Source organism: Kryptolebias marmoratus, linkage group LG10, assembly GCF_001649575.2.
Source record: "Kryptolebias marmoratus isolate JLee-2015 linkage group LG10, ASM164957v2, whole genome shotgun sequence".
Taxonomy (NCBI): Eukaryota; Metazoa; Chordata; class Actinopteri; order Cyprinodontiformes; family Rivulidae; genus Kryptolebias; species Kryptolebias marmoratus.
This window is the reverse complement of record NC_051439.1, coordinates 21,014,886-21,027,950: the sequence shown is the minus strand read 5'-3', so window position 1 is coordinate 21,027,950 and position 13,065 is coordinate 21,014,886. Positions and strand designations below refer to the sequence as shown.

General features: G+C 37.6%; 1 protein-coding gene across 2 annotated transcripts in view; it reads left to right on the top strand.

The window, feature by feature from the left end:
- nrxn3a (neurexin 3a) overlaps window positions 1-13,065 on the top strand; it is a 140,292-nt gene that overhangs the window by 59,802 nt on the left and 67,425 nt on the right. Inside the window, exons 6-7 of one of the 2 annotated variants that reach the window (XM_037977845.1) lie at window positions 11,388-11,689; window positions 12,522-12,566. In XM_037977845.1, the coding sequence (XP_037833773.1) occupies window positions 11,388-11,689; window positions 12,522-12,566 (347 nt within the window). The remainder of the gene's footprint in view (window positions 1-11,387; window positions 11,690-12,521; window positions 12,567-13,065) is intronic. The other variant, XM_037977846.1, reaches the window with a different exon arrangement.

Here is a 13,065-nt window from a genome sequence, read left to right as displayed (position 1 = left end):
CGACAAACACTTTGTGTTTGCAAAACATGTGAGGAGAGCTGCAGACCAGGGACAATCCAGAAATGCTCATGAATGTCAGTTTAGAAGCTATCAAAGTTCTCAAATAAAGCACCTTTTGAGAATGTCAATGTTTGTTGGGAATTATCTTACAAAACTAGTAAGTATTTTTGGTTTATGTGTTAAAAGTTATAGTTTTTTATTGATTTTAGTAAAAAAAAAATGCAACTTTTAGGAAAATGCCCCGCGAAATCCTGGAGGGATTGATTAAGGTCAATCAGCTACCTGTACACAATCACTTGGAGAAAACCAATTGTTTCACACCAAAAATCAATTAAGCGTCTCCCAGTTATTAATTAAATGCAAAACTGTAAATATTGAAGATATTTGTAATCTTGACAACATATTTGCTTTAAGAAAAATGTCAAATTTTCACATTATTTTCAGTCATTTGATAGAGTAAACTGAATTTGTGTTTGTGTTGTTTTCACTGTCAATTCTGGGCTGATATTCCATTTAATTTCCCACAATTTAGTTTTATATTCCAATGGTTGCCTAAAATTAACAAAAAACCATTAAGAAGGTCACTGCAGATGTTATTCGACAAATAATTTACTAAATCTTTATGTTTGGGGTCAAATTGTGTTTCTTCTGATGTAAATGTCTTGTAACAGTTTACCATTGACTTCCACTTTTATCTGAGCTTGTTTTGGGAGGTTAGTTCCCAAAGTGTTTCCTGGAAAACATTTATATTTTAGGCGTTTTTTTTTATTAGATCCTTTGAAATCTCACATCACACACGGTAACATAACCTGATACCATAAATGCAAACAATTATTAGGCTGACATTATGGGCTATAATAACATGTCAAGTTTATTTGGTTTTAATCGAATGCATGTGAAGATGCCATTGTCCGAACAACAAAATGGCAGCACCTCCTTCCTTCCTCCTCCTTCCTCGAAGACGATGCCTCGGTGCTTCTGCCCACCCCTTAGCCCCCCCCGCCTGCTGCTGAGTGTTTCAGTACCACACCGTTGTTGGTGCAGACATCCCAATGCACCATTGGTCAAGCCACCGAACAAATGGAAATCCAGCAGCATGCTGAAATTACTGATGGTTATCTCCACCCCTTCCCCCTCCGCCATCTTTACTCCCCTTCGGTCTCCTCTGTTCTGCTTCCCTCAGCCATCCGATCGGTCTTTGCACTACTGAGGGAGGAGGATTACTCTTGTAGAAACCCCTTTCATTTTTATTCCCTCGCACCCCGCTCTCTATTTATCTGTCATCCGCACGCTGTGACCATTTAGGTTGATTACAGCAGTTAATAATAAAGATGAATGTGGTCTTTTCTGTGGAGTACAACTCTAAATTAGCTACAGTGAAGCTCAAACATTTACTCAAGTCATACTGTGAATATTGTCAAAGATGTAACATGAGAAACACTGAGGTCTAATAAGACTTTTTCACTGGTTTATCAAGGAAAATGCACAGATTTAGTATCATTTGGGTTTTGTTCATCATCTTAAACCACCCTAAAAAACAGTAAAATAAAAACAAAAGAGTAGAAATGACTACATTTCTCCAGCAGAGTTTGCTAAAGAACCGCTGCATAATTCAATAATTGAAATATATATAATACGAGTAATTGTGGGTTTCACTGAAAAAGTACTACAAAAGCAGAATATAAAAAAAATGTTTTAGCTCTGTAGTTGATTTTAGTCATTTTGTGCTCAGCAGGTTCCTCCTGTAGCTAATAAGCTGCTGATTAGACTGAGTGAATATGAGCACAAACTGGGATTGGAAAAAAAAATGCATGTCATGACTTTTCTTAATGTTTCCAGGTCAAAACAATAAAACTGACAAAGTGCACAACACATCCTGAAAGCAGCCTCATATTAGTTCACGTCGCCTAATTAATATACAGAGCAAGCTGCATTAAAATCAAAAGCTAATGCATATTAAATTTGTTTAATTATAAAAAAGTGGGGAACAAAACATATAAACTGGAGTGTTAGATTCTTGTAAAAGTCATTTAATAACCGTTCACTGTACCAAAACTGATTATCAGTGAAAATATTTACCACTTTTTGGTTGACCTCTGATTTGAGTGATTTGAGTCAGTTTTATGTTGCATTTGCCGTCTTTAATCCATGCCACAACACCAAAAGTCTCGAATCTGCATGTTTTTGATGCCGAGTGGCTTCATCCACGCTGAAATCACAGGTTTAATCTTCCAGCTCTCCTGCTTTGGAGCACCAAAAGCCATCACGCCGTTTGTATAAGATCATAAATGCACTCACTGGGGCGCATAATTATTTCTCCAGTGTGCGTTTGCACCTGTATTGATGTTTTTGCGACTTGAGGCATTTGAATCTGACATCAAAACACATCTATGAAAAAGAAGTAGAGGCTGGCTTTAGCTTTTATTCCATTCTATTTATATGCAAATATTCTGTAAGGATTTCTTTACAATGTGATCCTAAAGTGTTAGATCATTTATGAAGTTTCTTCTACATATAAATGCCTCTATCAAAAGGAAACCAGCTGCACATGCTTAAAGAAAAGGGAAGATAAATGGATTTAAAATTATTTTATGGATTTTTCCTTTAGGCTTTAATGACACTTGAGTTTCAGAAACTGAACAAGTTTGTTCAACCCAGATATTTCATGTTATCCCATGTGATACAGCTTCAATCTGAGGAGAGATTGGACATGTTGGCAGTTTTTGTTCTGGTAGTTCATGTTCAGTTTGCTTTATTTCAGTTTTGTTTGTGAATCATCAGTTCACAGTAAATATATCCCTTTCTGAAAGTGACCTGATAGAGTGGTTAGCGTGCCACTGCTGTTATATTTATAGAAGAATACATAAAGTTTCACAGGAAAATGTTTTTATTTTTTAAGCAGATGTGTTTATGCCTTGCTTGGATGAGTTTCTCGCAGCTGTCAAACAGAAAAAGGCTCCTATGTGGAGCTCTGTTGGGGTTTTGGGGTCTTTGCTGCTTGTGTTTTGGGGTTTTTTGCGCTGCAGCTTTTTGTTTGGGGCTTGGTTTTCAGTCTGCTGTCTTTTTTTTATTATTTTGCCTTTCGTAGTCTTAGTGGTCAGCGATGGCAGATGTAAGTGTATGGTAGCCATGGCTGCTGGCGGCAACTTTAGCATTTATTTTGCTCTTGGTTCCCTTTGTATTTCATCCATCAATGTGTGTGTTTTTTCTTAATTTAGGTATTTGTGTTGGTACCCTTCAGAGTTTCTTCAGGGATTTTCTAGTTATAATTATTATTTGCATAAACGGCAATGTTTGAACATACAGATGTGAAGAATTTTGTTGGTACCCTTACATAATAATCAGTTCAACCTGGAGAGACTCACACAAAGAAAAGCTGCAATTAAATAGTTTTATTGGACATGAAAGACATAAGATTTTGGCACTCGGACCCTGGCAGAAGATGTGAGTGCTGTGAAAAGCAATAATTTTGGATGAGAAGCTCAGGATGAGGATTAGAGGAGTCTTCCCCGGGCCGGACACTGGTGGAGGAGGTCTGAGAGAGGAAGGAAGCTTGAAGGAGCTGGGAAACGAGGGGTGGAGGTGGGTTGAAGTTCGGCTGGTGAACAGATGAAGCCATGATGGTAGTCCTTTTAAACGAAGGCTTGTTCGCTGATTGGTTAAGATGGAGACACGGTCTGATGGTGATAGGCTGCAGTGGAAGTGCCTGACGCAGCGATTGGATGATGCAGGTGAGGCTGAGGCGGGTCTTCCAGTTTGAATTTACGCCTTTGTGATCCGTTAAAAAAAGCTTCAGTTTTCTCTCATCTGTCCCAGAAACTTTAAAGCTTGTCGCCATTCATTTAGGTGAATTCTTGTCTGTCTTTTTTGTGGTTTTCTGTTAACAATGGAGCACTCTTCTTTCATGGAGCCCATTATGATTCAAAATGAAATTGATGGTGCAATCAGAAATTAAATGGTTTTTCTTTGACCATCTGGTCTGATCAACCTTTGGTCTCATTTCTTCATGAGACCACCTCCCATGTCCTGGGAGGTGGGCTACAGTCCCATAAACCTTATACCTTTTTACTAATAATGGCAGCTCTGGTCAGAGGAACACAAAGCTGCATGGAGATGATCTTGCAGCCTTTACTTTTAACCTTTCTAAGCTCCTCAGACAGCTCTGGTCTTTGCTGTTTCTGCTCCATGTTCAGTTTGGTGCACACAACCAAACCAAACGGCGGCATATTTGTTTCCCTAAATTAGGCTGAATGGCTGATGAATGGTAATTAATTTTAACCCCCCTGAAGCCGTCGTAACTTCAGGTCCATTTGACCTGAAGGCCACAGGAGGGTTAAACACTTGACTATAATTCTGGGATTATTAGACTTTTTAAGGGTGCCAACAAATTTGTCCGTAGCATTTAGAATAAACTTTGAGTCTTGGCTTTCATGTGTCACTCATTTTCTCTATTATTTCATATTTTAATAAAGAATATAATTATTTAAAGGAATACTTTTCAGAAATATCACAGTACAAAGTTTATAGAGTACAGAGATAAGTGAAAATTGTTGGGCTTTCATTTGAAGGAGTACATTGTCACAGAAAGTACCACTTCTGAAAAATGACTCCTTTTTAAACTAATTTCATTACTGTAGATGAGAACATCTGCACGAACCGTCCTGAAATCATATTAGATTTACCAATTGGAGGCGTTATCTCCAGAGCTGAGCACGGTGCAACAAGGCAGCCATTTTGTGCCTTTCTGGTTGTGTCCACTTATGTTCTAGCTCTGCGTGAATCCTCTTCTTTGAAGTTGTAGTTTAACAGCTCCATTTGTTATGCCGCTGCAGAGTAGAGTCTCCCTCAGTTCTAATTTACGGTCCCTAGCCTGAGAGGAAGGAAGAGCCCAGCAGTCACATTCATATTCAGCACAACCAGAGATAAAGCTTCTCTCAACCTGCTGCTGCTTCATTCCTCAACTCTGCAACCCGCGAGTTCACCGCTGCCTTTTCCCTGCCGGTCCTGCTCCCATCTTCCTCGCTGTGGCTCTGTCAGGTGCCTCCTGATGATTATTCCTTTACTATCTCCCTGCTGAATACGAACACCAGAATGGAGTTTCTCAGTTTACACTAAATCTGACAGCAGAAACACAGTTTTGAGTGCAAGCAGAGGTGAGTCTGAAAGAGTGGTACAATATCTGAGCGTGGAAATGAAAGATGCTGTTCCTAAACTGAAAATGTGGGCTTTTTTGATTTACGACAGTAAATTTCCTCTCATATCAGAAGACTTAATGATAAAAAAGAATAAGTAACAATGACGTATGGGCCATGAAACAATGAAAACCAGAGATCATTAGCTAAATAAATGACTAATGCTGGTGTTTTTCAGGAGAAAATAATCTTCAAACTGGGGCAGGAACAACACTTAAACAGAAATGGAGACAGATGATTGTCAGTAAATGGATCTGTCTTGAGATTAATGATACAACCTACATTTTTTAGAGATTCTACATAACCCAAAGTTGTTTGTGTCTGTGCAGCATATCATGGGTTACAAATCCTTGAAGCTTCAGATTTCCACCTGAACTTTTATACTTTAACACATCTGGGCACTAAATTGATGCGACCACAAGCCATCCTGCAAAATGTTCTCATGCAGCTTCAAGTATATACAAAATATATGATGGTCTGAAATATATTTTTTTAAATAATCTAAATTTTATTGCTGTATTAATTAAGATTAAAATATAGTCTCTAAAACTTAATAAACTTGTGTTAATTTGACTGATTTTCTGCTAAAGGGTCTCTGTGGATCAAAAAAACACTACTCCATGATTTATTAAGCTCAGCCATGGGCAAATCTGTAAGTATCATAAGTCATAATGTCACTCAATTATGCATGACCCAATAACTTATTTATTGCTGGTTTAGGTCCTGGTACCACTGAGGCCTGTTGTAACATTAAAGATTCATGCAAAACAATCCATATTATTCATTCATCAATGCTTTTTGGTAATTTATCTTCTTATAGTTTGTAGTCATTTAATACATTGGCTGTTAACTGGCATGAAAGAGACCCATAGTTAGAATAATTTGATTTTTTATGAAAATTCATACACTAAGAACCAAAATCTGCATAATTTTCATTTCTTTTGTTGATAGGTAATGTGGCTTTAAAGTAAAAAAGCTAAATTTGTGACAGGCTGCTTACAACCTTTTGTTTACCTACAGAAACAGCCAAAGTGACTGAAAATAGGTCAACAGTGATAACGTCCATAAAAGAGCTGTTTGGGATGGAAAGGTCTGGCATTTTTTTATGTTTTTGTATGTATGAACGCTCAGACTTGTTGACTAAAGTGTGCAGATAAAAGTGCTTTGTTTACGTTGAGTGCATTTCAGAATTTCAGAATTGAATTTCCATATATTTGTTAAACTACTGGACTTAACTCTTTCCAACTGCAACACTTGACGTAGTTCAGGATAACCTTTTTATGTTTGATTTTTTCCAACAAGTACAGGTTGGTGTTTAAAAAACACTTATAATGGCCAAGTTACTCATTGTATTTTTTATTATTCCCATTTCTTTGAACGCATTAATTTGGGTCTTGTTCTTTTTAAAGTCCTTCTCTAATCACTTTAGATGTCTTAAGTGTTTCCCTGATCTGTCTTGCTGAGTACTTCACCTACACAAGGACAAATAATGTTGATTTGTGATTCGTCTGATGTCTTGGGAAAGAGTTTTTAAAACGACGCTTCAAACTAAACTCAGAAATGGGTATGAATATTTCCTCAAAGAAAATGTTTCATCAGGAGTTTAAAATCAAGTAGCTGGATTTTAAAGAGCTATTTTAGATCTCTTAGGAGGTTATGAACAATGAATATCTTACCTGCTGTAGATAGTGCTTTAAATAAATCCTCTAAATCTGTCTGATTTCATGTAAGTCCGTCATTAAAAGTGTTTTTCCTTTTACCTTTTTAAAATGAACAATCCAACAACCACAAACACTTGAAGCCACAGTGTTTAAAATTTAAATAATATTCCTGCTTCATCATGGCTTACATTTATCTTACTTATAATGCTGTCCACTACTATTTAGATTATCTATTACTAACAGAATCTAGTGGAAAAACCCATCATGAAATTTGAAGAGCACAAATTCAGTTCTTTGCTACCAAGTCTGCACAGCATCCTTCAAATTTAAGAGATATTTACCGCGGTCATAGCTTTTTCTTCTGCCATCTCTCCCTCTGACATTTTTATGGATGACCCCTCGCAGGACTCATTCGAGATCATCCATCAAACGAAGGCTCCAAATAGAACAGCTTACGGATGCCGTTAAAACCATTATGAGGTGATAACAATCTCCTCACCTCATTCTCATTTCAGCCATAAAGACGTTATATTCATTCTCAGTTCATTACTGTTCCATATTTCAAAGGCTATAGCTACCTTTCTGGGTAACTTCAATGGATCACCACATCCATAAAACAGAGGGATTATATCCAGAGTGTATATGAATCCATAGAAGGTTTATAGAGCTTTTTTACATAATGTTCCTCCTTTTTTCAGAAAGCCATCTGAAGCAGGGCTGTGTTCTTATTGTATCCCCGCAGGAAAACCTGCTCGTGGTTCCTCCTGCACACAGATAAAGCTGCTTTTTTCCCTCGCAGTGGGCTGTAGATTAAGAGAGGCGCGAGGATGCTTTCTCGCATTGGGGAAGCGACGCTGGAGACCAGATGCAATTTGACTTTGCGGGCTCAAAAAGTAGATGGCAAAAGAAAACCGGTACTTTGAGAAAGGAGCACAGTTTTTGTTGTCACTTCTTTCTGCAAACGGATTATTTGCTGATGTTATTCAATGGGTGAAAAAAACTGTCTTTGTTAGTGCAGTTCCAACAGGAGAGGGCTCTTTCAGAGGGCATTTCTTGGTAGTTACCACCCATCCCCTCATCCCCTCATCCCCAAACCCACACACACACACACACACATCTTTGACCAGTTCCCCTCTTACAACAGTGGTCTCCAACCCTGATCCCGGAGGGCCCCCATCCTGCAGGTTTTCCTTGTTCCTCTGCTCCAACACACCTGATTTGAATCAATGGGTGATTAACAGGCTTCTGCGGAACATGAAGAGGTGATTTAACCACTGAATCAGGTGTGTTGGAGCAGAGAAACAAGGAAAACATGCAGGATGGTGGCCCTGAGGACCAGGATTGGACACCACTGCTTTACAACAACTTAAAGTTTAGTCACACAGATCAAAAATTAATTTATGTATGATTGCAGTCCCAAAATTACCTAATGCACATTTCATTTTTTATAAGTGTTCAAATATGTTGATAAATGTTACATTAAGTTTACATTTTTCTTTCTACCGTCTCAGGAAGTTTTCAGCCACATAAGTTTCTTCTGCCAGACTGCTATTCACTTGAACAGTCCTTTTACTCTCCACATTACTTATCCACTCACATTCCACCTTTTAGTTTTGCATCTTTAATGGCCAGTCTAGGTTTGGTCATTTACTCGGTTACAGCTTACAAGTCTCCCATTTAATGCAAATTCATTATTCATGATGCAAAACAGTTTGGCATGCATCTTCTGCAGAAAATACAAGATGCACATACAGCATATGCCAATTTTAAAGACTCAAAGCTTTTTTTTATTTAGGCTTTTTTTATATTTGTATCAATACTTGCTTCTGCTATCAGACAGACTGGTCTATCTGCAGCAACAGTTTTAGATTGTTGGTGCACAGATGTGAACTAACTGAGATTTATTCTCTCTTCTTCTTCAGCCAGCCACCATCAGGGCACAGCGTCTGCCCTGCTGTGCTTTTGCTCGCTCATAGAATGATAGTTTTGTTTTCAAGGTACTTTTAAAGACCTGAAGCACAAACATTTTCATTGTTCTCGAGGTTTCCAGGCACACTTCAGGAGCGAATTCCAAATCGTGTCTGCTTTCTGTTTGAGCAGAAATATTCTGTGTGTGTGTGTGTTAGGTTTTTGTTGCAGGGAGCAACTGAAAACATTAAAAGTGGGAATAAATACTTTACTAATTAGAAAAACAGACAATGTTTATTTCTAAATGTCACGCATGCCCTGGTTCAGATAAACCAGGGTAAAGGTGGTCACAGGGATTTATTAGAACCAGCAAAGCTTTAGAGTTGATTAAAGTTAATAAAAAGGTTGCTGGTAAGAAAGAAGAATCTCAGAATCCATCAGTTGCTGCTGCTGGTTTGTTTCAGATCTCCATCAGTATTTGAAACAGAGAGGATAGATGGTCAGTGACATTTAAACTTCAGCTTCAGCTCTTAATATTACAGAGTAAAGCATGGTGGTGACGGTATCATGCTGCAAGTATGACCCTTCTGACAAATTTTCCAACATATGTGCAAAATAATCCATTTTTTTTATTTCACTCTTTTCTGTGTGCCATCTTAAATCTCACCAGTCTCAGTGCATCTCATTCACTTATCTGCATATTTTACACTAATCATTGGGTGTGGTATATATGAATTTGTTTTGAATGAACAGAAGCTTTGGAGAACAGTTGGAGTAAAAAAATAAATAAATAAAAGCCTATTTTATTTTCCAACAATCCGACTGCACTCATGCAGATTCTAGTTGGACAAAGTCCGGTGTTTTTTTTTTTGCTGAAGAGACACCAAGTTTATTGAAGATGTCATCACAGATCATTTCTGATTGGACCGTTTTTCTTTGTTAGCGTTCAGCTCTCGTTTGTCCCACATCTTCCTTTACCCTTCTGTCAAGGTCATAAATACAGTCGGTCTGCAGCTTCCTTCCCATCTTTGGTTCTCGCTGTCTGATCAGAAACATGACCACTGAGTCGCAGTGTCTCTTTGACAGGCAATTTCACTTGCAAGATTAGGCCTTTGATGTTGTTCTGTGATAGCTCTGTGTTCCTGCCAGCAGCCTTTTCTGTCACATGCTGAGTATTTCTGAAGGTTTTATCATCTGGTTTCTTATTTTAGACTAAATTTTGCGAAGATTATCACTGGATTCTTGCTTCTTTTTCACTCCTCTAAATCCAAAGCTGTACAGTCATTTCATAGAAACATGAAAACCTGATAAATACGAAGGTTTTAGTTACTTTTATTTAAAAAAATAATCTCATTAAGACACAAGGTCTTGTTCTTGCAAGAGATGTTTTAAACAAACATATAAGACGGCAATTTAGCTGTGATTAGTGCAAAGTATACAGTATTTAAACAGTGTATAGTATAAATAAAGAAGAATAGTGTCCTTAAATGAGGTAAAGTAGCATTCTTTAGAATAATACATAAATCCATAAATCCTTGCGTGCAAAAGTTTTAAACAAAGACGTGTGATTTGTTAGTACTTAAAGGATGTCAGGAAGATGCCAAATTTTAGCTCATTATCTGTAAATAATTATTGAGCTGTAGATATGTTTGTGTTTGCAAAGGTTTATAAACTGTGGTTGGCTTCTTGAATCAGATCACCTTCTGCTCCGTAATCTGGGAGAACAAAATCACTCGTTTTAGTCTGAAGTTAGAAGCTGGCAGCAACAAGGTTGTCAGATGGAAAAAAAACATTTATTTCTGTTATATATGAGAACCATGCATGCGTTTATTTAAAAGAAATGCTCAATATGCAACTTAAAATATTTTCTTTTATAGAAAGACAAATACTTTGCACGTGCCTTGTCTTCTATGTTACAAAAAATTAGCGCCAGTTTGCAAAGAAATGCAACTGAATAATCTCAAATGTCCCTGGAGATGTCAAAAATCAGGACAACGGTGTTTTCATGACTGTTAACTGAGTCATTAGCATAAAGGTGTAACCGTGCATCAATTGTGACCCACACTGTTGAATTGTGAAGAGGGTCTGTCCTAAAACAGGTTCTCGAGGTACACCCATCCACATCCATATCAAGACAACATTTAAACACGTTATCAGGTTTCTGTCAGGTCTTAAAATGCATAATGTTTTTAGAATGAATGAACTGAGGCAACAATGGAAAGCAGAATGGGGAACACTCCTCTACAACCATGTGAGAGACTGATAAGGTCACAGAGGAGATGATAACTGAGATACTGCTGCTGAAAGAGGTTTTACAAGCTGTTGGATCATGAAGTGAACTCAGTTTTTCTACATCACTTCAACATTTTGGCAACTTTGAACCTTGAGATTACATTAAAAGAAATAAGTTGTTGGTATAAAGTTGCTATAATGATGACATAAAAGGTGATGTGAGATGAGATGAAAATATTTGCGATGAGTGTGTTTGTGGTGCTTCCTTCACATTTGGCATTAAAAGTAAGCAACAAGCTGAAAGTTGCATGTTTTAAATGGTTGAAGAGATTCAATCTGAAACAAATGATGGTCTGGTCCCAACTTTAATGACTTATTTTTCTTCTCCTTACAGCGAGAGAAGAGAACGTGGCCACCTTCCGTGGTTCGGAGTACTTCTGCTACGATCTCTCCCAGAACCCGATTCAGAGCAGCAGCGACGAGATCACGCTGTCCTTCAAGACGTGGCAGCGGAACGGCCTTATCCTTCACACGGGGAAGTCCGCTGACTACGTCAACCTGGCGCTGAAGGACGGAGCGGTCTCCCTCGTTATCAACCTGGGCTCTGGGGCCTTTGAAGCCATCGTGGAGCCCGTCAACGGGAAGTTCAACGACAACTCGTGGCATGACGTCAAAGTGACCCGCAACCTTCGGCAGGTAAGGCGCAAACGTGGGCTGATGTTGCAGATGTCAGAAAACAGCTCGCACTACAGAACTCTGCTGCTGATCGACAGTTTTATCGCGACTGATTGTGGATTAGTTTTTACTCGTCAGCACAAACATCTTATCTTTTAATTGGGCAGTAAAATCTTAAGGATTTAAAGTGATTAAACAAACCACTACAATAAGTTACCAGCAGTAATGGTCACTGTTTATTATGTATGCTGTGTGTTGATCTTTTATCCCCCAAAAATAATTATAATAAAACGATTAAACCGAGCAGGACACATATTGCTTCTCTAAATTTCAAAGATCAACCTTAAAACACAGGATTTCTGTCAGAGGGGGAACAATAAGAAGGCCAGGGGTATCAGTGAACTCGTCATAAATACCTTTGAAACGTTTGTTCCAACCCTGTTTTAATGATGAAACCTGGCCTGTCCTCTTTGTGTGTGTTACTGGTGCAGATCCAGGAGGAAATCACTCCTGTTGACTACATGATTCATGTTGTGCAGCTGTAAAATAATATTCTGTGTGCTTCATGAAGCTGATTTCAGCTTCCAGCTGAAAGATTTCTCAATTATCTTTCTTGAGTTCTGGGTCAGTTCAGGATGTTCCGTCCGCATCAGTCATGACATTGTTTTTACATTTCATGATTTTGTTTGTCTGTGTAAAGATGTTGCTGTCCACATGTTGGTGTTTATTTGATTTCCTTTTCGTTTTTTTTTTTTTTTTTTTTAACAAATTTTTTTTTTTTTTTTTTTTTTTTTTTTTTTTTTTTTTTTTTAACAAACCCACCGATCATGTGTGTAAATTCATTTCTGCAAAGCCAACAGGTACTGGACCTGACCTGGCAAACAAACTCCACTGTGAGGTAGATATCATCCTCACCATCATTCCTCGGTCGATTGTGCACCTCTCTCTTCGCTCCTGTTTGATTTCTTTCTGGGAAAAATAAAGTTGTCAATAAATTAATTTTGGATTTAGCTTTCTTTTTCCAGACATGCTTTCCAACTTCTTTTAAAATGTTTGAATACTTTTTTAAAGGTTTGCATGTAAAAAAAAATCAAGTGCGTGTTCGTGATGTGAACGATTCTTTCTCATTTTTATGGGGCGCCGTTTGTAAAGGAGCTTGTGCTCAAAATTCATTCCTAAATTTTGTCACATTTAGCTTCAAACACTGTTTTAAAATGTAGTGTTGATTTTCTGATGTCACTTTTTACAACATTTAGCGAATTACATGTAATTGTTACAGCTACATGCTAAATATAAATCTAAATGCTAAATGTTAAATCTAAATGTTAAATGTTAAATCTAAATGTTAAATGTTAAATCTAAATGTTAAATGTTAAATCTAAATATTATATGTTAAA